The sequence below is a fragment of the Carassius carassius genome, chromosome 26, assembly GCF_963082965.1.
Source record: "Carassius carassius chromosome 26, fCarCar2.1, whole genome shotgun sequence".
In the NCBI taxonomy this organism is placed as follows: Eukaryota; Metazoa; Chordata; class Actinopteri; order Cypriniformes; family Cyprinidae; genus Carassius; species Carassius carassius.
In genome coordinates, this window is record NC_081780.1 from 6002124 (window position 1) to 6019480 (window position 17357).

The following is a 17357-nucleotide window of genomic DNA, read 5'->3' on the forward strand; positions in this document are numbered from 1 at the left end:
TCAAGATGAAAGGAACAGCTGATTATAGTTGTATATGGATTTCCATTTTGAAATAAATTTAGTAGCAGAGCTACTGCAAGCGATTTTTTGAGCTGCAAATCCATTTATCCTTTGCTGAAATTTCCGCGTCTTCAAGGAGAGAGCACGTCATGGTTGCTTAGCAAAGGCAGACGCCTCAGGGGCGCTTCTGCCCGAGCGCTTTGGAAAGGAGGCGAAAGCGGCGCGCCTAGCGTTTTCCACGCGTTTTTAGGCACGATATGTGAACGGCCCCTAAGTCTTTTATTTGTGCAGATTCTCCAGTACAATGTTGTTTGCAAATGTTTAGTCGTAAAAGCTGATAACATTGCTTTTTAACAGTTAACATTTAAAGCTTTACAAACATGTTCTTTGATCAGTTTGTCGTTTACCAGTTCAAAATTCAGTCGTGCAGCCTAATTATGACTGAATGAGAGAGGTAAATGTTTAAAGATATTTGAAATGCACTTTTTTTCTAAGTATTCACTGCTCTTTTTCACACAGCAGGTTTTTTGTGTGTGACTGTCCAATTTTTTTTTCTGGACAACCTTCTGATGGATTTTACTTTAAATTGTGAGTTCCATTCAGGTTTCATGCCACTGGCACTTTATTCGAAGGATTGTTTACAATTTCACAGCAAAAGCTATAAAGCTGTTTCCCAGTAAATAATAAAATACAATGCACTGCAATTTTATTCTGTTTTATCCTTATTCTTCGTGAAAATATGTTCTGAAAGATTCCTTAATAAGCTTTGTTAGGGATGTTAAACTACTTTAGGAGCTCTAAGGACTGCCATGGTGAAAACCTTATTTTAAATCTCCTTGTGAAATTTGCTAGAGTATGGGTCAGTGTTCTGATTGCAGAAGAGTTCGACAAAGGATTACTAACACAATAAAACAACTCCAGGTATATTTTTGATTAGGATATGACAGTGCAAAATGGTTAAAATCTCTTAAAAATCTATGCTGAAGGATAAAGACCATTTATTAATAATTTACTTGGGGAAAAAATGGAAAAAACTAAAATATAAGTACATAAACCGATTAATCGTAAAAATAATCAACAGATTAATCGATTATCAAAATAATCGTTAGTTGCAGCCCTAGTTTATTATTAATAATACTATCAATAATAATAATAATTACAATATTATTATTACTAATAATTCTAATGATATTTTTTAATTAAGTATCTACACATAAAAATACTAATAAATGCACAATTTATTTTATTTTAGTTTCATTCAATCTTTTTTCTTTGGATGTTTTTTATTGTATTTTTTATTGTTTTAATTTGTATTTTCATTGATCACTTGCATCAGTGAAGGTTAGACTATAATTTTTTGCAATTCTTTTAACTTTTTTTTTTGCCCTGTCAAAATCAGTTACTCTAAAGCTGTCATTTGGCGCTTGGCGAGTTTTAATTTTGTACTCCGATTTTGAGTCAGTTTATTTTGCCATTATTACACATTTTCTGAGTCGGCTAACATAGACAGGATGAATCATTTGTAAAGCAGGAGAAGCAGAAATTTTAGGTGTTGGGTTAAAAGCTTGAGAAACTTTAAGCCTCACATATAGAGGCAATAACAAAATTATCTTACGAATCCAATGTCAAGCAAAAAATAAAAGGTTTGGTAGACTTTGATAGTGTTTCAAATGTTTGTTTTTTTTAAATCCATATCATCTGTGACCTACTGCCAAATACCATGGAAAATAATTAAATTTAGTTTGTGAAAACATGGGCCAAGACGTTTTGAACTATGTGGTCAGAATTTTGGAAAACAATTCAGAAACTCAAAACTCTTCAAAATCAAAACTTTGCATAACTAGTCTCAAGTTAGCATGTATAATGTTTTGTGGCTGTACTTTTGAAACTGTGTGTATTATGCTATTCCTTGACCCATAGACTTCTATTGTAAGTGCATTTTTTCTGACTGACTGGCAAGTTAAAATTATTTCCTGTGCTAATCGACAGCATGCTACAGATGCTTTCTCACAGAACGTTTGCTGTGGTAGGGTAGTGAGCTAATGTCAGACAGACGTCAAACGTCTACGCTACACTGTTGACACTTTATTTCCTAGTTCATCTTCTGTGTGTGTTTTTCCCAAATTCCCAGTGCTCATAATCAGTTTACTCGATCTAAACACCAGTCACAGCCTCATGTCTGTTGGCTGCCTCTCTCTTGGTCGTGGCAGAGGGGAACTGACTAACCCTGATGCTAATTTCACTACTGCTTTCCATATCATTTCCAAACCTTGTCGGAAGGCTTGGAATTTTTTGCTAAGGTGGAATGCCTAACCAATGACGCCAACATTATGTAAGCAAAAGGAGTCCAAGTGCGCTCTTTTAGTTTGCTTTTCGCATTTCATGCAGGATATCTGTCACAGGCTGAGCTTTAGACCTTTACATTGTTTAATTATTTATGTAACTAGGTGTACAAGGGACCTAATGCGTACCTGCTTATCTCTTAGTAGATGTTTGCCTGAGGTTAGTTAAATATATTAAGTGTGTGAGAGAGAAGTGGGGTCTGTGTTTATTTAGTGTCATGAAGAGATTAGTTGAGAAAACGTGTGCGTATCCTTGTTAGGGCTTGGCTAAAAACGTATGGAATATTTGTTAGCATTTTGGCTATATATAATATATTTTTTTAAATTTATATTTAGTTAATTTCATTATCCTTTCTTTTGACCAATCAGCCATTGTAGCAAAATGAATTTAGAACATTAAATGTAATGCAATAAAATAAAAGTAAAAACCTTGTTAAAATAATTGTAGATTTGTTTTCACACACTATTTTTCACTAGTAAATACAAAAATAATGTTTAATAATAATACTAATAATAATTACATAATGACAATATTGTTATCATTATTATTTAACATTATATATATTTTATATATTTTTTATATTATAGTATTAATGTATGTATTGTTAGGATTTGGCATAAAAAAAAAACGCGCAATATTTGCTTTGATTTTATTTTCACTAATAAACACTAGAAAGAATATTGAATAAAATGATAATATAATCTAAAATAATATAATAGTAGTAAAATTAGTATCCTTATATGAACTTATTATTAATGTAAATTTTTCAATTATTTATTCATCATTTTGACCAAACAACCATTATTGCGAATTAAATTTCAAATATTCATGCATTTAAATAATATAAAACACTTGAACAATTGTTGAAAATAGATGTTTTTCCCCCCCAAAAATTCTCATTAATAAACAAGAATATATATCTAAAAAATACATTTATATTCAATTTATACCTAAAAACAAATCGCAGATGTTTACCTACATTTACTACAACATAAATACATGCCACACTTATGTTGACAAGTAACTCAAAGAAAAGGATGGTATGAACTGATTCAGACTTAACACTCATAATTGTTTGTAACATGAGAGTGAGGGTGTCAGGGTGGAAGCTAGAAAGTTTCTTCCCCAGCCCTAATCCTGGGTAACACAGCGGTTAATGCCTCTGTGTCAGTGTGTGTGAGAGTGTTTATCTGCAATCTAAATAAAACTCCATTTATGTCTCATGCTGTGACTTTAGTTTGTCTTAAAAGCACATAAGCTCTCTTAGAGTTTTTGGAATGACCGGTACTTGTCCACTGAAAACCAAAGTGGCCGATTTAAAAAATCGAAACCGCAGGTCTTTGCATAGAACACAGACATGAGAGCACCACAGTTTCACACATCGCTGACGTCACTGTGGCTCAGAAGACAAATCGAAAACTGTGCTGATTATTTTTTCTTTTTTCTTTTCTTTTTGCACGACACCAAAAGCCACGTTGTATTTCAAGAAGTAATAAGGTGTTGTTAAAAACTAGCACACTCTCTAAAAAAAGTGCATAAATTGTCTTGAGCCTCAAGTATTTGCTCTATTGAAAAAGCAGCCAGGGCTGAATGTGGTTGTGGGACGGGTGGTTGCTGGTGTGCAGGAAGGATGTGAGTTTGTTGAAGAGCTTTTCTGCACAGAAAGAAAAGAAAACTGCACTCTCGGTATCCCCGAGCAACAGCAGATTTTGGCAGATGCAAATCTCTCAGTGCAAGTCCACCCAGAATGACCAACGCCAAGAGTTTGGGTCTGAATTAGTACAAGGTGCATTGAGCCGTTTACTCACTAGCTGTTTATCTTACAGTAGAATTAGGGCTGTGCAAAAAATCTAATGCGATTTTCATGCACATCTCGTAAGTAAAGGCGCTCCTGTGATTAGAAGTACATCTCCAGCATGTGCGTTCAGATCAGGGTTGCCAGGTTTTCAAAACAAATCCTGCCCACTTCTCACAACTAGTCCAAAACTAGCCCAATTGCATTTCCAAGAGGTTCCCCGATGAAAAATGTGAAAAATTTTGGCAGGGTTGTCTTGGTAAAATTCGCATTTTAGGGGCTAAACATCACGTTATTGGTATTAGGGTTGCTTTGACCTGCGGACATGAAAAACAACCGCGGACTTGGCAACATTGGTTCAGGTGGAGCGGCATTTACTACACAGAGCCATAGTTCACTGACAATCTACATAAAATCGCTTTCAAAATCGATAAAGAATCGCCTCCGATTTTGAAATCGATTTTCTATGGATTTTCTGTGAACTACGGCTCTGTGTAGTAAAGGCCAGCCAGTGTTGCCAAGTCTGCAGTTGTTTTTCATGTCCGCGGGTCGAAGCGACCCCAATACCATTAACGTGATGTATAGCCCCTAAAATGCACATTTTACCAAGGTGAACCCCACCAAAAAATTGTATTTTATCGCCCGGAATGAAACGCGATTGGGCTAGTTTTGAGAAGTAATTGGGCAGGTTATTTTTATCAACTTCGGTGTGCATAAAATACCTCTTTCAAAAGAATTAAAACATCTGACCAAAGCTTCTATAGTAATGGATGATGCATATAATTATATTATTAAATGTGCAAACATTGCAATTCAAGTGTCATGTTTGACAGGTTAGAGACTGCTTAAAACTCACATCCTTCATCGAAGCTTTTATTGCTTTTTTGATTCGACCATGTATTGTATTTTGAATTATATGTTCAGTCTCCTTTTATTATTTACATGGACCTTTCTCCATTTTTAACAGACTCATGACCCAACAGTTGAGAACCACTGCTATAGATGGTAGTTGCAACTCTCTGTGTCTGTCCACCTAGCCTGTGCTGTACTCTCTCACACACTTTACTGTGGCCTCTCCAGTCCAGGCAGCCATAGCGACAAACTGTTTTGACAACGCGTGGCGCGGGCCATATGAGCAGGCTGTGGTTTTCTGGTTTTGACATGCCGCCAAGCCTTTCTCTAGAATCTACATTGAACTCCTGAAGAAACAGGTTTTAAATGAAACCGTAGTGAATTAGTCAAAAAATTGGCATGTTACAAGCAACGCATTCTTTGCACAATTGACAACTTTTATAACGTGACCCAGTCTTTTCTCTTTGCAAGCCGACACACTTGTTTTTTTGCCGCCCCACCCACATGGGCTAACACACAGTCACAACCACGCCACATGTCTGTCTCTTACACAAGTGTGATAGTGAATATATGTAGTGCACAGGCGCAGTTGCTTTAGAATGAGTTTTTCTGCATATTAAGGTAGTCTGATTACTCTTGGCCTGACGTAGTTTAGTAGTCATCTCTGTGATTGATACATGAATGCCACATTGTTGGCACTGAATGCTTTAGTTTCCTCATTTAGTTTTTTTGATAGAATCTTGTGATTTTGGGGGCAGTCGTGCCCTAATGGATGGGTTCGAGTTTCACAATGTGTGTGCGTGTGTTTGTTCACTACTCACTGCTGTGTGTGTGCACTTGCATGGGTTAAGTGCAGAGCACAAATTAAGTATGGGACACACTATACTTGGCCCCACGTCATTCCTTTCCTTCCTTTCCTTTTGATTTCTGTAGTTGGTCACCTGCCTTCGGTTTCACTTCACCTGCTGGCTGACTAGCAGGGCGGTGTGACTGTCTCGTGGCATCTCTCTCAGATCCTGCATGAAGGAAATGGTGAAATTTACCTATTAATAACCAGACAGACTAGTGAGTCATAATAGGGATGGGCGTTTTCCGCAAATATCACATTTGAATATTTGAGCTCACAAAAAAAGTGAACAAAGAAAAAACGTAAAGCAGCCCGCAGCAATTAGGCTATTGTAGAACGTAGCCTACACTTAACTTTGAAACTTTTAAACTGTCAGCAAATCTCTTTTTTCTATTGTTTTACATGTTCTTGTTAAGAAATATGAGACTCACAAATAACGGTGTGCTAAGCGAATAAGTTTTGTGAAGCGCTTCGTATTTTCGTTTCACCACTGAATGGCATCCTCATCTGGTGGAATACATGGCTCCAGCAAGAACTGTTCCCACTCGTCTCGGCTGGACTCTCTGTAATCATCGCTGAAGAACTGGCTCAGCCTTTTCCGATGAGTGGGCATTGCATCCTCTTTATCGTTGGTGATGGCGGCTGCATCCGCACCACTCACATCAAGGAAAATGTTCTGATAATGTTCAAAAAAGTTTTTTTTTCTTACTTCTCTCGTGTTTTCTTCGAGAAACCTGAGATGTTTGTGCCGAGGGTCTAGGGCAGATGCGAGAAGAGGAGTTTTCACTGCATTCTCCAAGTTAGCGGTGTTTATTCGTTGCTTGAGAGATGCCGCAACAATGTTCTTGAATTCTGTCACTTTCTGTGATTCTCCACTGCATATTTGAAGTACTGTAGAAGACCGCAGTTCTTAGGGGCCGTTCACATATCGCGTCTTTTGTGCGCTCAAGTTCGTTATTTCCAATGTAGGCGAGCGGTATGCGCGCTTATAATGGAAGCGACGCGGTCGCGATGCGCACGCGGTGCGACACGCCCATTTTTTAAAGAGAGAGTGAAGTGAAGAGTGAAGTGACATTCGGCCAAGTATGGTGACCCATACTCAGAATTTGTGCTCTGCATTTAACCCATCCAAAGTGCACACACACAGAGCAGTGAACACACACACACTGTGAACACACACCCGGAGCAGTGGGCAACCATTTTTTTTATGCTGCGGCGCCCGGGGAGCAGTTGGGGGTTCGGTGCCTTGCTCAAGGGCACCTCAGTCGTGGTATTGAGGGTGGTGAGAGAACTGTACATGCACTCCCCCCACCCACAATTCCTGCCGGCCCAAGACTCGAACCCACAACCCTTCGATTGGGAGTCCGATTCTCTAACCACCAGGCCACGACTTCCCCAACCCCAATCAAACATCAAGTTAAAAACAACTCAACTTTTCAGAATGCCGCAAGTGCACCGCAGGTCATGTGACATGAACTAAACATTCAGCTTCATCCTTTTCCGTAACAATGTTGAAAGCTCAGCCAAGATGAGAGAACAGCTGATCATAGCTGTATATGGATTGCCATTTTGAAATAAATTTAGTAGCAGAGCTACTAAAAGCGTTTTTTTTGTGCTGCAAATACATTTATCCTTTGCTGAAATTTCCGCGTCTTTATGGAGAGAGCGCGTCATTGTTGCTTAGCAACAGCAGACGCCTCAGGAGCGCTTCTGCCCGAGCGCTTTGGAAAGAAGGAGATAGCGGCGCGCCTAGCGTTTTCCACACGTTTTTAGGCGCGATATGTGAACGGCCCCTTATTCATTCATTAATTATTTTTTGCTTGCATACATCTTCAAATATGCCGTGGAGAATCACAGAAAGTGACCAAATTAGGTTTTATTGTGAACTTTTTTTTTTTTTTTTTTTGCGAAATTCGAATATCATTTTCATTTATCGACTAATTAGAGCAGAACGAATATTCGAATGTTCGACTATCCGTGCACACCCCTAAGTCATAGTATAGCCGTATACAGCGAAAGTACTTTGAAATGTGATCATTCAGTTTTTAGGGCAGCTTTGTCAAACCTACTCCAAAAAAAGATGGCATCTTTATGCCGTTTAACAGGAAATGATGGGTAATGTCTGTGAATTAAGCTACAGCTGACTCTGTGGTTTGTGTTAAAGGAATGGTTAGTCCAAAAATTAAAATCCTGTTATTATTTGTCATGTCAAATTTGTATGATTTTAATTCCTCCCTAGACCACAGAATATGGCTTTTTCAAACCATAATTAACTCTGGGTTGTTCTTGGTTTTCCGTTTTTCGTAATGATTGCATTTATTCCAATATCGCAAGGCACGTCAGGTGTGACAGCAACTATTGCATTTGACAAATAACGTAATTTAAGTCTCGTATCTGATTTCGACTTGCGTAATTTCAATGTGTATGTATTCAAATTGCATAAATGAGATTTTAGAGCTTTGTAGTTCTGTGCCAGGGTCATAGTTTACATAATTCAGACCCATTCATTTGTTTGAACTTGCTGGTAGTCTGGTCCCACAAATGAGTTGGATTGGTAGATCACTGAGAAACATTCACGGCTTATGTGGCTTCCATAAAATCCCACTGACCCCATTTTTCTTTGTCAGATTTCAGAAGGTTCTCAGATTCACATTGACTCCAACTGGCGGCGGGTTAGTCCTCACTTGTTTTGATTTCAAGCTATTTGTTTTGTCCCTAGAGTCCAAAAATGAGGTCAGAATTCTTCTCTGATTTGTCCATAGGCTTGCATGCAGAATTCCTTCTTGTGCATTTTGGGTTTAAATGTGCTAAATGCGTGTGTTTGTGTTGATAACTTCGGTTCAGGCCTTTCACAACATTCCCCTCGGGAGACTTCTTGCCTCGTTTGCCGACTCAGCTGTTATCTGTGTGCACCAGAGTTCTGGAATCAGCATGTCACGGAATGCTGGAATTGGCTTGAGTGAATTAGTGTTTGGAGAACAGTGCCTGTTTGTGCTTGGACGTCTCTTTTTCTCAATCACTCATCTAGTCGCTTTCGCTCTCATTCTAAGATAGCGAAAAAGTAGGAGGGGTGGGAACCAAAGCAGGTTTTAGATTTCCCAACACATTGAAGGCCTCAAAAATCAGCTTGATTTTGCAAGTTGATTTTGGCTCGGATTCATTTCTTGGCCGCTTGTCTTTTTTTGCAAGGGAAAATGAAACTAATCCTGACTGCACTCTTACCCTGCGGCGATAACATGTCAGTTCCACTAAATGAGGGTCGAGTGTAGGGTGACCTCCTGGGTGCCCTGGAAGCGGGCCACAACTCTATATGAATATCGCCTGAAGTTGGTGCATTTCCTCTCCACTGGCTGGCTTAATCTTCCAGGCCATTGCCATCCAAAAATCATTTCAACGACAGGCTAATTTTGGCAGCGTTCAGTGTTGTGAATAGGCTCTATTGTGGTGCCTGTATTTTGGACATGCTCCAGATTTCCTCCAGGTATTATTTTGCCTGTTATGTAGTAGAATTGCATCTGGAGTCTTTCCTTTTTAAACTGTACCAAAAAGGGGTTTTACCAGCAAGTTGGTCGAGATTGTGAGGAAATAAGTGAAAGTTCTGGGAAAACCTGAATTTGTCAGGTCATTTTTGATTTGAATTCTTTTAGGTTTTTAATTAGTAGTGTTTTATAATGTATTATTTTATGATATTTGTTGTCTAACTTTCAGTGGTTAAAAGCTTGGCTTCTTTGTTTAGGGAGAGGTCAAAGTCTTATTCCATCTCCAGACTTGTTTGATGACACCCAGGTTGCACGTACCAACCTTTAGTTGATTTCCCACAATGCATCATTGTTTATGGCTCACCTGGATCGGTCTCGAGTAAACATGACACTCTTCATGAGCCCGAGCTGATGTAAGGTGGAAGGTGTGGCCGTTTACACGTTTCTTTTAACCCCATAAGTCATGTGAACCACATCACTCACTCTCCTATAGTGAGTCTTACCTGTACATACGTGCAAATCCAATATCTGAAAATGTCCCTGATTTAAAAAAAAAAAAAAATTATGTATGAGCTTTAAAATTCAGCTATTTTATTTTATTTTATTTTATTTAACAATAAATAAATCTTATTTTTTTTGTATATTCCAGTTGCAGAAGCAACCTAGAGGGTGGTGCATTCAGTTATAAAACAAAACAAAACAAAAAAAATAAAATATTATTTTTATAAGTGTTATTACATTATTATTATTATTATGAAACCATTGTCGATAATAATAATAATGGTTATTATTATTTAATTATGTATACATATATATATTTTTAAAGTATTATTTTATAATTATTTTCTGGACTTTTATGAAAAAGTAGAATTTTTAAAAGTAATGAGCACTTTAAATTTGGTTAAAAGAATGGGAAATTCAGTGTTTTTTCTAGGTTTTCAGAATATTTTGCTAGGCTCAAATAAAGTGTGCGTTCTTAACCTTTAACCTTTGTCCTTTGCTCAAAAGGAGGGCTTTTCTTGGATCAGTCTTCAGTTTGACACTTAAAGTCTTGTCCTGCTGGTCATCGTGCTGTCAGCACAGGGGTTGTGTCACTAACTCATTTATTCTGGGTGAAATGAACTCAGGCTCAAATCCCATGATTCCTCTGTGCAATAAGAGCATTCTGTAACTGACACAAACCATCCCTGTGTTCAATTTCACAACACTTGCTGTTCAACAGATCTTCTGTAGCTCTGTAGTGTGTCTCTCTCTCTCTCTCTCTCTCTTTGTGTGTGTGTGTGTGTGTGTGTGTGTGTGTGGTTGTGCTCATATCTGATAAAATGTTCAAAGAGGCAGATGAATTCCTGAGTGATGGTCTTTTGGAGTGTTGTCAGTGCTGTACATTGGATCATCCAGCCCTGCGAAAGGATTTAATTTGTGTGTGCTTTCTGATTCTTGAGCCAGGTTTTGGGAGACGTCCCAGTCATTGTTTGTTTTATGGTGTATGGTTTTGTTTAGCTGACGAAAGCCCAGGCAGGTGTTGTTTCTCCTCTCCTCTCTTCTCTTTTTGTGACATTTTCAATTCTCACGTACACTGCCTTTTTTATACTTCAAAACGCTGAAATGTTTTGAATAGTTTGTTATATTTCTTTTTCTTATTTTTATTTTATGTGTCAAGTTTTATTTTCACCCTGCTTTACACTGATTTAAATATTGAGATGTTTTTGTTTAGTGTTTTTATGTTTGTTTTCTTTTGTTTTTATTTTTTCATTTGCTTCATTATATTTGTAGATTTATTTAATTTTATAAAATGTTATTTTATCTTATCCTTATACATTTTATTTTCAACCTGCTTCATACAGCTTCAATCGCAAATATTTTTTGTCTTTTGATGTTTGTTTTATTTTCTGTTTTAGTTTTTCTCTTTTTTTTGGGTTGTCTTGTTTGCTTTATCATATTTATATATTTATTTTACGTAATTTTGTGCTTTGTCTTATTTTTTATTTTTGTTTTGGTTTCAGCCTATTTCATACAGCTTAAAAATCAAATGTTTTGATGTTTGTTTTACTTTGCTTTGTATTTTCTGTTTTGCTCGTTTCATTTTTTTTGTTGTTGTTGGCTTCTTTTTAGTTTTGTTTGATTTATAGTATTTGTATATTTATTTATCTTTTTATTTATCATATTTTGTGCTTTATATTTTATTTTTGAAGTTTTATTTTAAGTCATTTCAAAGGAATTTTGATACAAGGTTATGAAACCAGTTTTTTTTCTTCCCGAACAATGTGCATAAATGAATCATGTACAAGAGAAATTAAGGAATTAAAAATTTTTTCATGTCATTTTCATAGTTTGCACTACTTGTTTATAAGTCAGGAAGTACTCATTATCAGCATATTATGTATTTTATCGGGTTATCATGTTGTTCACTAAACTAAAAGCATTTTCTGTCAAGTCAAATTTGCAAAGCTTTACATAAGCTGCTTTCAGTCCTTATGTATCCATTTATCCTTTGTTTTTCTCTTTGTTTTTGTATAGGAGGTAGTGAGGGTCAAGGCCGGATTCTCCAGCGTTTCCCAGAGAAGGACTGGGAAGATAACCCCTTTCCTCAGGGCCTTGAGCTGGTAAGCCCATCACAAACAAATACAGAGGATATCCCAGAATTCATAGATTTATCCAACAAAATTAAATAATTCTGTCAGTGTTTTCATAGGATCAAATGAAGCCATCTTTTAAATGTTGTGGCGTCTCTTTCAGTTCTGTCAGCCCAGTGGATGGCAGCTGGATCCAGAGAGAAAGCCTCCGTCTTTCTTTGTGTCGGTTCTCACAGACATCAACTCCGAGAGGCATTACTGCGCCTGCTTCACCTTCTGGGAGTCTGTGGAGAACCCGCAGGTTTGTGCTGAGCACGTGCTGAAATTATATAACAGGATGCAACGGTGCTGATGTGTGGCGTGATTTACTGCTGTGTTCAAATGGAGATATTGCTTCTTTTGTAGACTGACTCTCTAATGTTTAAGTCATTTGAAGTGTAGTAATTCTAGGTGCAGCTTGAGGGTGTTTTATTCATTGTTTGTGTGTTCAGCTACAGAAAGGAGAGCCCAGTGAGGCCGATGAAGATGACAGTCCAGACATGCTCCAGCCTTCTCAACTATACGCTCCTAAAAGCCTGGTTCTCGTGTCCCGTTTGGACCACACAGAGGTTTTTAGGGTAAGAGAGATGCACACAAAGTTGCACGTGACAGAAGCTTAAAACAAGTCAGGGCTCAGCAGTAAGATTTTTATTATTTTAGGCTAGCGTTTTCTCTGACCTTCAAAATATTAGATCTTATTCAATGGACCAGAAAAAAAATCTGTGTTTTCTTTTTGATGTATAAATAAAAATATATAAATTTAATTTAGAGATTTTTTTTTTATATATATATTTTAAAATGAGTTGTTATTAGTAGTAGTAATAGTAGAATTGTCTTCATAAAAAATAAAATAAACTTTATATTATCACAAAAAGCAACTGTGCTATATAAGAAATAATACATGTTTTCAAAGAGTTGCATTAAATAATAAATAACAATAAATAAACATAATAAATAAAATACAAATATACTAAATCTTAATAACTAAAAAATATTATAAATAAAAATATATATTAAAAAAATAAATAAGAAAAGCAATAGCTGGAAATTGTGAATTTATATTGTAGCTCCATAGCAGCTATTTGAAACATACTTTTGCATTAAAACAGTGGTGAAACTATAAATTTATGTATGTATTTATTTTATTTATCAGTTTTTTTCTCAACACCCATCCATGCACCCAGTAATTCTTATAATTCCTTTGAAATTCTCATGTGTTAGCCAGTTACCTTGGTGACATTAAAATCCACAGATTTATCCACAACTAATTTTGCCTAAGTTTGCATAAATGCAATTCAAGATTTTGTATTTTACCCAAATTCCAGTCGCGTTGAGCCAGGAAATCAAATCCAGCCTGTGCTTTGTCCTGATATCATTAATCATTTCCTGTTCTGTCTCAATCTATGAAAAGTAAAAAAAGAAAAAAGAAATAGCACTAAAGGAATGATGTTATTAGATTTCCTTCAGTCTTGTGTCTCTTTACTCTGCAGAACTGCTTGAGTCTCATCTACAACGTTCATGTGGATGGCCTCACTGTTCCTATGGAAACGGTGATTGGAAACCTTCTCACTTGCATCATTCCTACAGCTGGAGGCTCTCAGGTAAGAATTACAGGCTGCAATCTTTTCTACTTCAAATCTTTTTTTATTGCTATTTTATGTGACAATACAGATTGAAATAATAAGAACAAGGTGAACAGTAGGATATTGTCTGATATTAATCCCTTCCACAGTGCCCTATTCATATTAACTAACAATAATAAATAACAACAACAAAAAAATCCCTTCTAACAGATGACAGACATTACATGTGGCCAGTTACAGGTGCACAAGATAGTCATTTAATATAGTCCAAAAAGGGATCCCAAGTCTTATAAAAGGATTTGAGTGAACCAGAGAGTGAGCATCTTAACTTTTCAAGTCTGATACAGTAAAAAATGTCCTGTATCCACCAGTCATGTGTAGGGGGCCAAGTGTGCTTCCGCTTAAGAAGGATAGCTCGTCTGGACAAGATTGTAGTAAAAGCAACAACTTTACTATCTTGGGCTGTCAGATCAGGTCTAAAGGATTCTCTAAAGAGGGCTAACAAGGGATCAGGGTCTATATTAGTGTTGTGAGCTTTAATAAATGTATCAAGTTGCCAGTTGGGGAAAAATCCAATGTCTATTTATATTGTTTTTCTGACTTCTCTTTAACACAGAACTTCATTTTCTTTGGATAAATGAGTGTTTATCTCTGAAGGTATCAGAGATTAAAAATGCAATCCCTTGCGTCATTCTGCAATACATGCTGCAGCTTGCCTCCAGTTAATGTTTGTTTCATTTCAAGAAAAATAGAAAAAAAAAGTTTCAACAAATAACCCTGGTGTTAATTTCCAAAAAAACACCACAATAAAAGTATCATAAAAGTGGTGTATATGACACATGCACTATATTCTAAGTGCTCTGAAGTTATACTGTATGATCACTTTATGCAAAGATAGTTACATTTCATAAGTTTGAATACATTTCATAAGTTTTAATACATTTAATAAGTATTTATTCTTTGAAAATCATTTGTTTTTGGAGCTTGACTGTAAAATCCCCAATCACTTTCATTATATATAAAAGCGTGGCCAGTTTCTCTTTTTGTTTTCCACAAAATCAAGCCATGTGTGAAATAAAATGACAGTTTCATTTTTTAAGAGAACCATCTTTTTAAGTATGATTGGTTGCTGTAAAACATGCTCACGTTCTCATATTCTCAAGCTGACGTGCGGTTGATTCCCTTCCCTGAAGTGTAAACCTGACTCCCTTGTGTTCCAGACAAATGACCCTCCTCTTTGTAGTTTAACTGACTGGCTGCTGGGTTGTTTCCAGGTAACATTTACCTTCGAGCAGCTTCAACCAATCAACCCATTTGTGATTCTGCCTGACAATCAGTCAATCAATCTATGCTTTGCATTTCTCAGTCATTTGAAATCACTGCTGCTCATGAGAATCAACATTGTGGCTTTTCCCTTCCTGATTCTTTGGCTGCAATCAGTGACACCTGAAATGCATCAATCATTAATTTTTTTGTATTTCTTTTTGGAGGCAGTTTCTTACATCTGCTTATTGATTATTTTATGGGACAGTGCACAGATAAACACTAAAGCGCTTCCACACAGAGGCTTATGGCGTGGACTGAACATATGGGCTGGGACGGTGACAGATGGTGTCTAAGCAGTCTGCAGCGTGTATGAATGACAGCCTTAGAAACACACAAAACAACATACTGTACTACAGCTTCAGTGCTTGATTGTTTCGCTTATCTTGTATGCATTGGAAAGGGAGTGTTTTCTGTATACCATATCTTGTTCAAACTTTCAATTTGAAAATTAGGTTGATTGTGAGATTTGAGTGGATTGTTCTGAATCACTTTCTTATTTAATTAACCATGTCTCAGGCTGTTATGAAATGCATATGTTAATTTATTTAATGCCCAATAGTTAAGCATATAACAGAGCAGAAGATTTTTTGGTCATTAAAAATAAATGGAACTATATTTATTTATGTATTTATATATTAATAAATAGAGCTATATATGTGTGTTTTTTTTTTTATGTTGCAAGGTCATTAAAGTAATATGTCTTAAATTCAATGTTCAGAATTACAACAACTGTAATATGTTCAGATTGTTCACATATTACATTTTGTTTATTTATAAAATTTGGATAAAGAACGATGTGATGTTTTTAATAATAATAATAAATTTTAATTTGAATATTCTTAATAATCCTATTTTATAGGAAGTATTTTTGCTGTATTTTAGTTATTGACTTGAAGATTTATCTAACAATCAACTTTCAATAATTTCGGCCATATTATGGTTTGGGTAGAAGAACATGACCTTTTTAGCAGTACAGTAATATCAAATATCCTTACAAGTAGAGCTGAAACAACGAATCGATTTAATCGATTAAAATCGATTATTAAAATGGTTGTCAACTAATTTAGTCATCGATTCGTTGCTAAATAACTTTTATTTGCAGTAAGCGGCTCATTTCGTGCATATTTCAAATCTGCGGTGACCAAAGTGTGGCAGTAATGAGCCACCGGAGGTTTTACTCAGCCAGTACAGCAGGAGAAGTAGCGAATAGCCAATAGCTGGCCTCGTTTTATGTCACGTGCTTCCCGAACAGCGTCTCTGCAGCCATAGACATCATATGATGTCTATGTCTGCAGCATTCAGCGTGATGTGGGAGTACTTTACATTGAGCCTTTAAAAAAGAAGAGTAACCTGTAAACTCTGCACTACTGCACTGTTTAAGGGGACGTTCACATATCGCGTCTTTTGCGCTCTCAAGTTCGTTATTTCCAACACCGCACCGCATCGAGTTAAAAACATTTCAACTTTTCAGAATGCAGCAACCGCACCGCGGGTCATGTGAATTAGAACTAGAACTAACCAATCAGCTTCATCCTTTCCCGTAACAACGTTAAAAGCTCAGTCAAGATGAAAGGAACAGCTGATCATAGTTGTATATGGATTTCCATTTTGAAATAAATTTAGTAGCAGAGCTACTGCAAGCGATTTTTAGAGCTGCAAATCCATTTATCCTTTGCTGAAATTTCCGCGTCTTCAAGGAGAGAGCACGTCATGGTTGCTTAGCAAAGGCAGACGCCTCAGGGGCGCTTCTGCGCAAGCGCTTTGGAAAGGAGGAGAAAGCGGCGCGCCTAGCGTTTTCCAAGCGTTTTTAGGCGCGATATGTGAACGGCCCCTAAGACTTTCATTTGTGCAGATTCTCCAGTACAATGTTGTTTGCAAATGTTTAGTCGTAAAAGCTGATAACATTGCTTTTTAACAGTTAACATTTAAAGCTTTACAAACATGTTCTGTGATCAGTTTGTCGTTTACCAGTTCAAAATTCAGTCGTGCAGCCTAATTATGACTGAATGAGAGAGGTAAATGTAGATATTTGAAATGCACTTTTTTTTCTAAGTATTATTCACTGCTCTTTTTCACACAGCAGGTTTTTTGTGTGTGTCCTATTTTTTTTTCTGGACAACCTTCTGATGGATTTTACTTTAAATTGTGAGTTCCATTCAGGTTTCATGCCATTGGCACTTTTTTTGAAGGATTGTTTACAATTTCACAGCATAAGCTATAAAGCTGTTTTCCAGTAAATAATAAAATACAATGCACTGCAATTTTATTCTGTTTTATTCTTATTCTTCGTGAAAATATGTTCTGAAAGATTCCTTAATAAGCTTTGTTCGGGATGTTAAACTACTTTAGGAGCTCTAAGGACTGCCATGTTGAAAACATTATTTGAAATCTCCTTGTGAAGTTTGCTAGAGTATGGGTCAGTGTTTTGATTGCAGAAGAGTTCGACAAAGGATTACTAACACAATAAAACAACTCCAGGTATATTTTTGATGAGGATATGACAGTGCAAAATGGTTAAAA

The 17357-nt window shown here is 36.5% G+C and overlaps 1 protein-coding gene across 1 annotated transcript in view; it reads left to right on the forward strand.

Annotated features, from left to right (window-relative positions):
• LOC132105630 (myotubularin-related protein 5-like) overlaps positions 1-17357 on the forward strand; it is a 60640-nt gene that overhangs the window by 14785 nt on the left and 28498 nt on the right. Inside the window, exons 2-6 of the mRNA XM_059510901.1 lie at positions 11834-11919; positions 12053-12190; positions 12387-12506; positions 13419-13529; positions 14732-14785. Of these exons, the coding sequence (XP_059366884.1) occupies positions 11834-11919; positions 12053-12190; positions 12387-12506; positions 13419-13529; positions 14732-14785 (509 nt within the window). The remainder of the gene's footprint in view (positions 1-11833; positions 11920-12052; positions 12191-12386; positions 12507-13418; positions 13530-14731; positions 14786-17357) is intronic.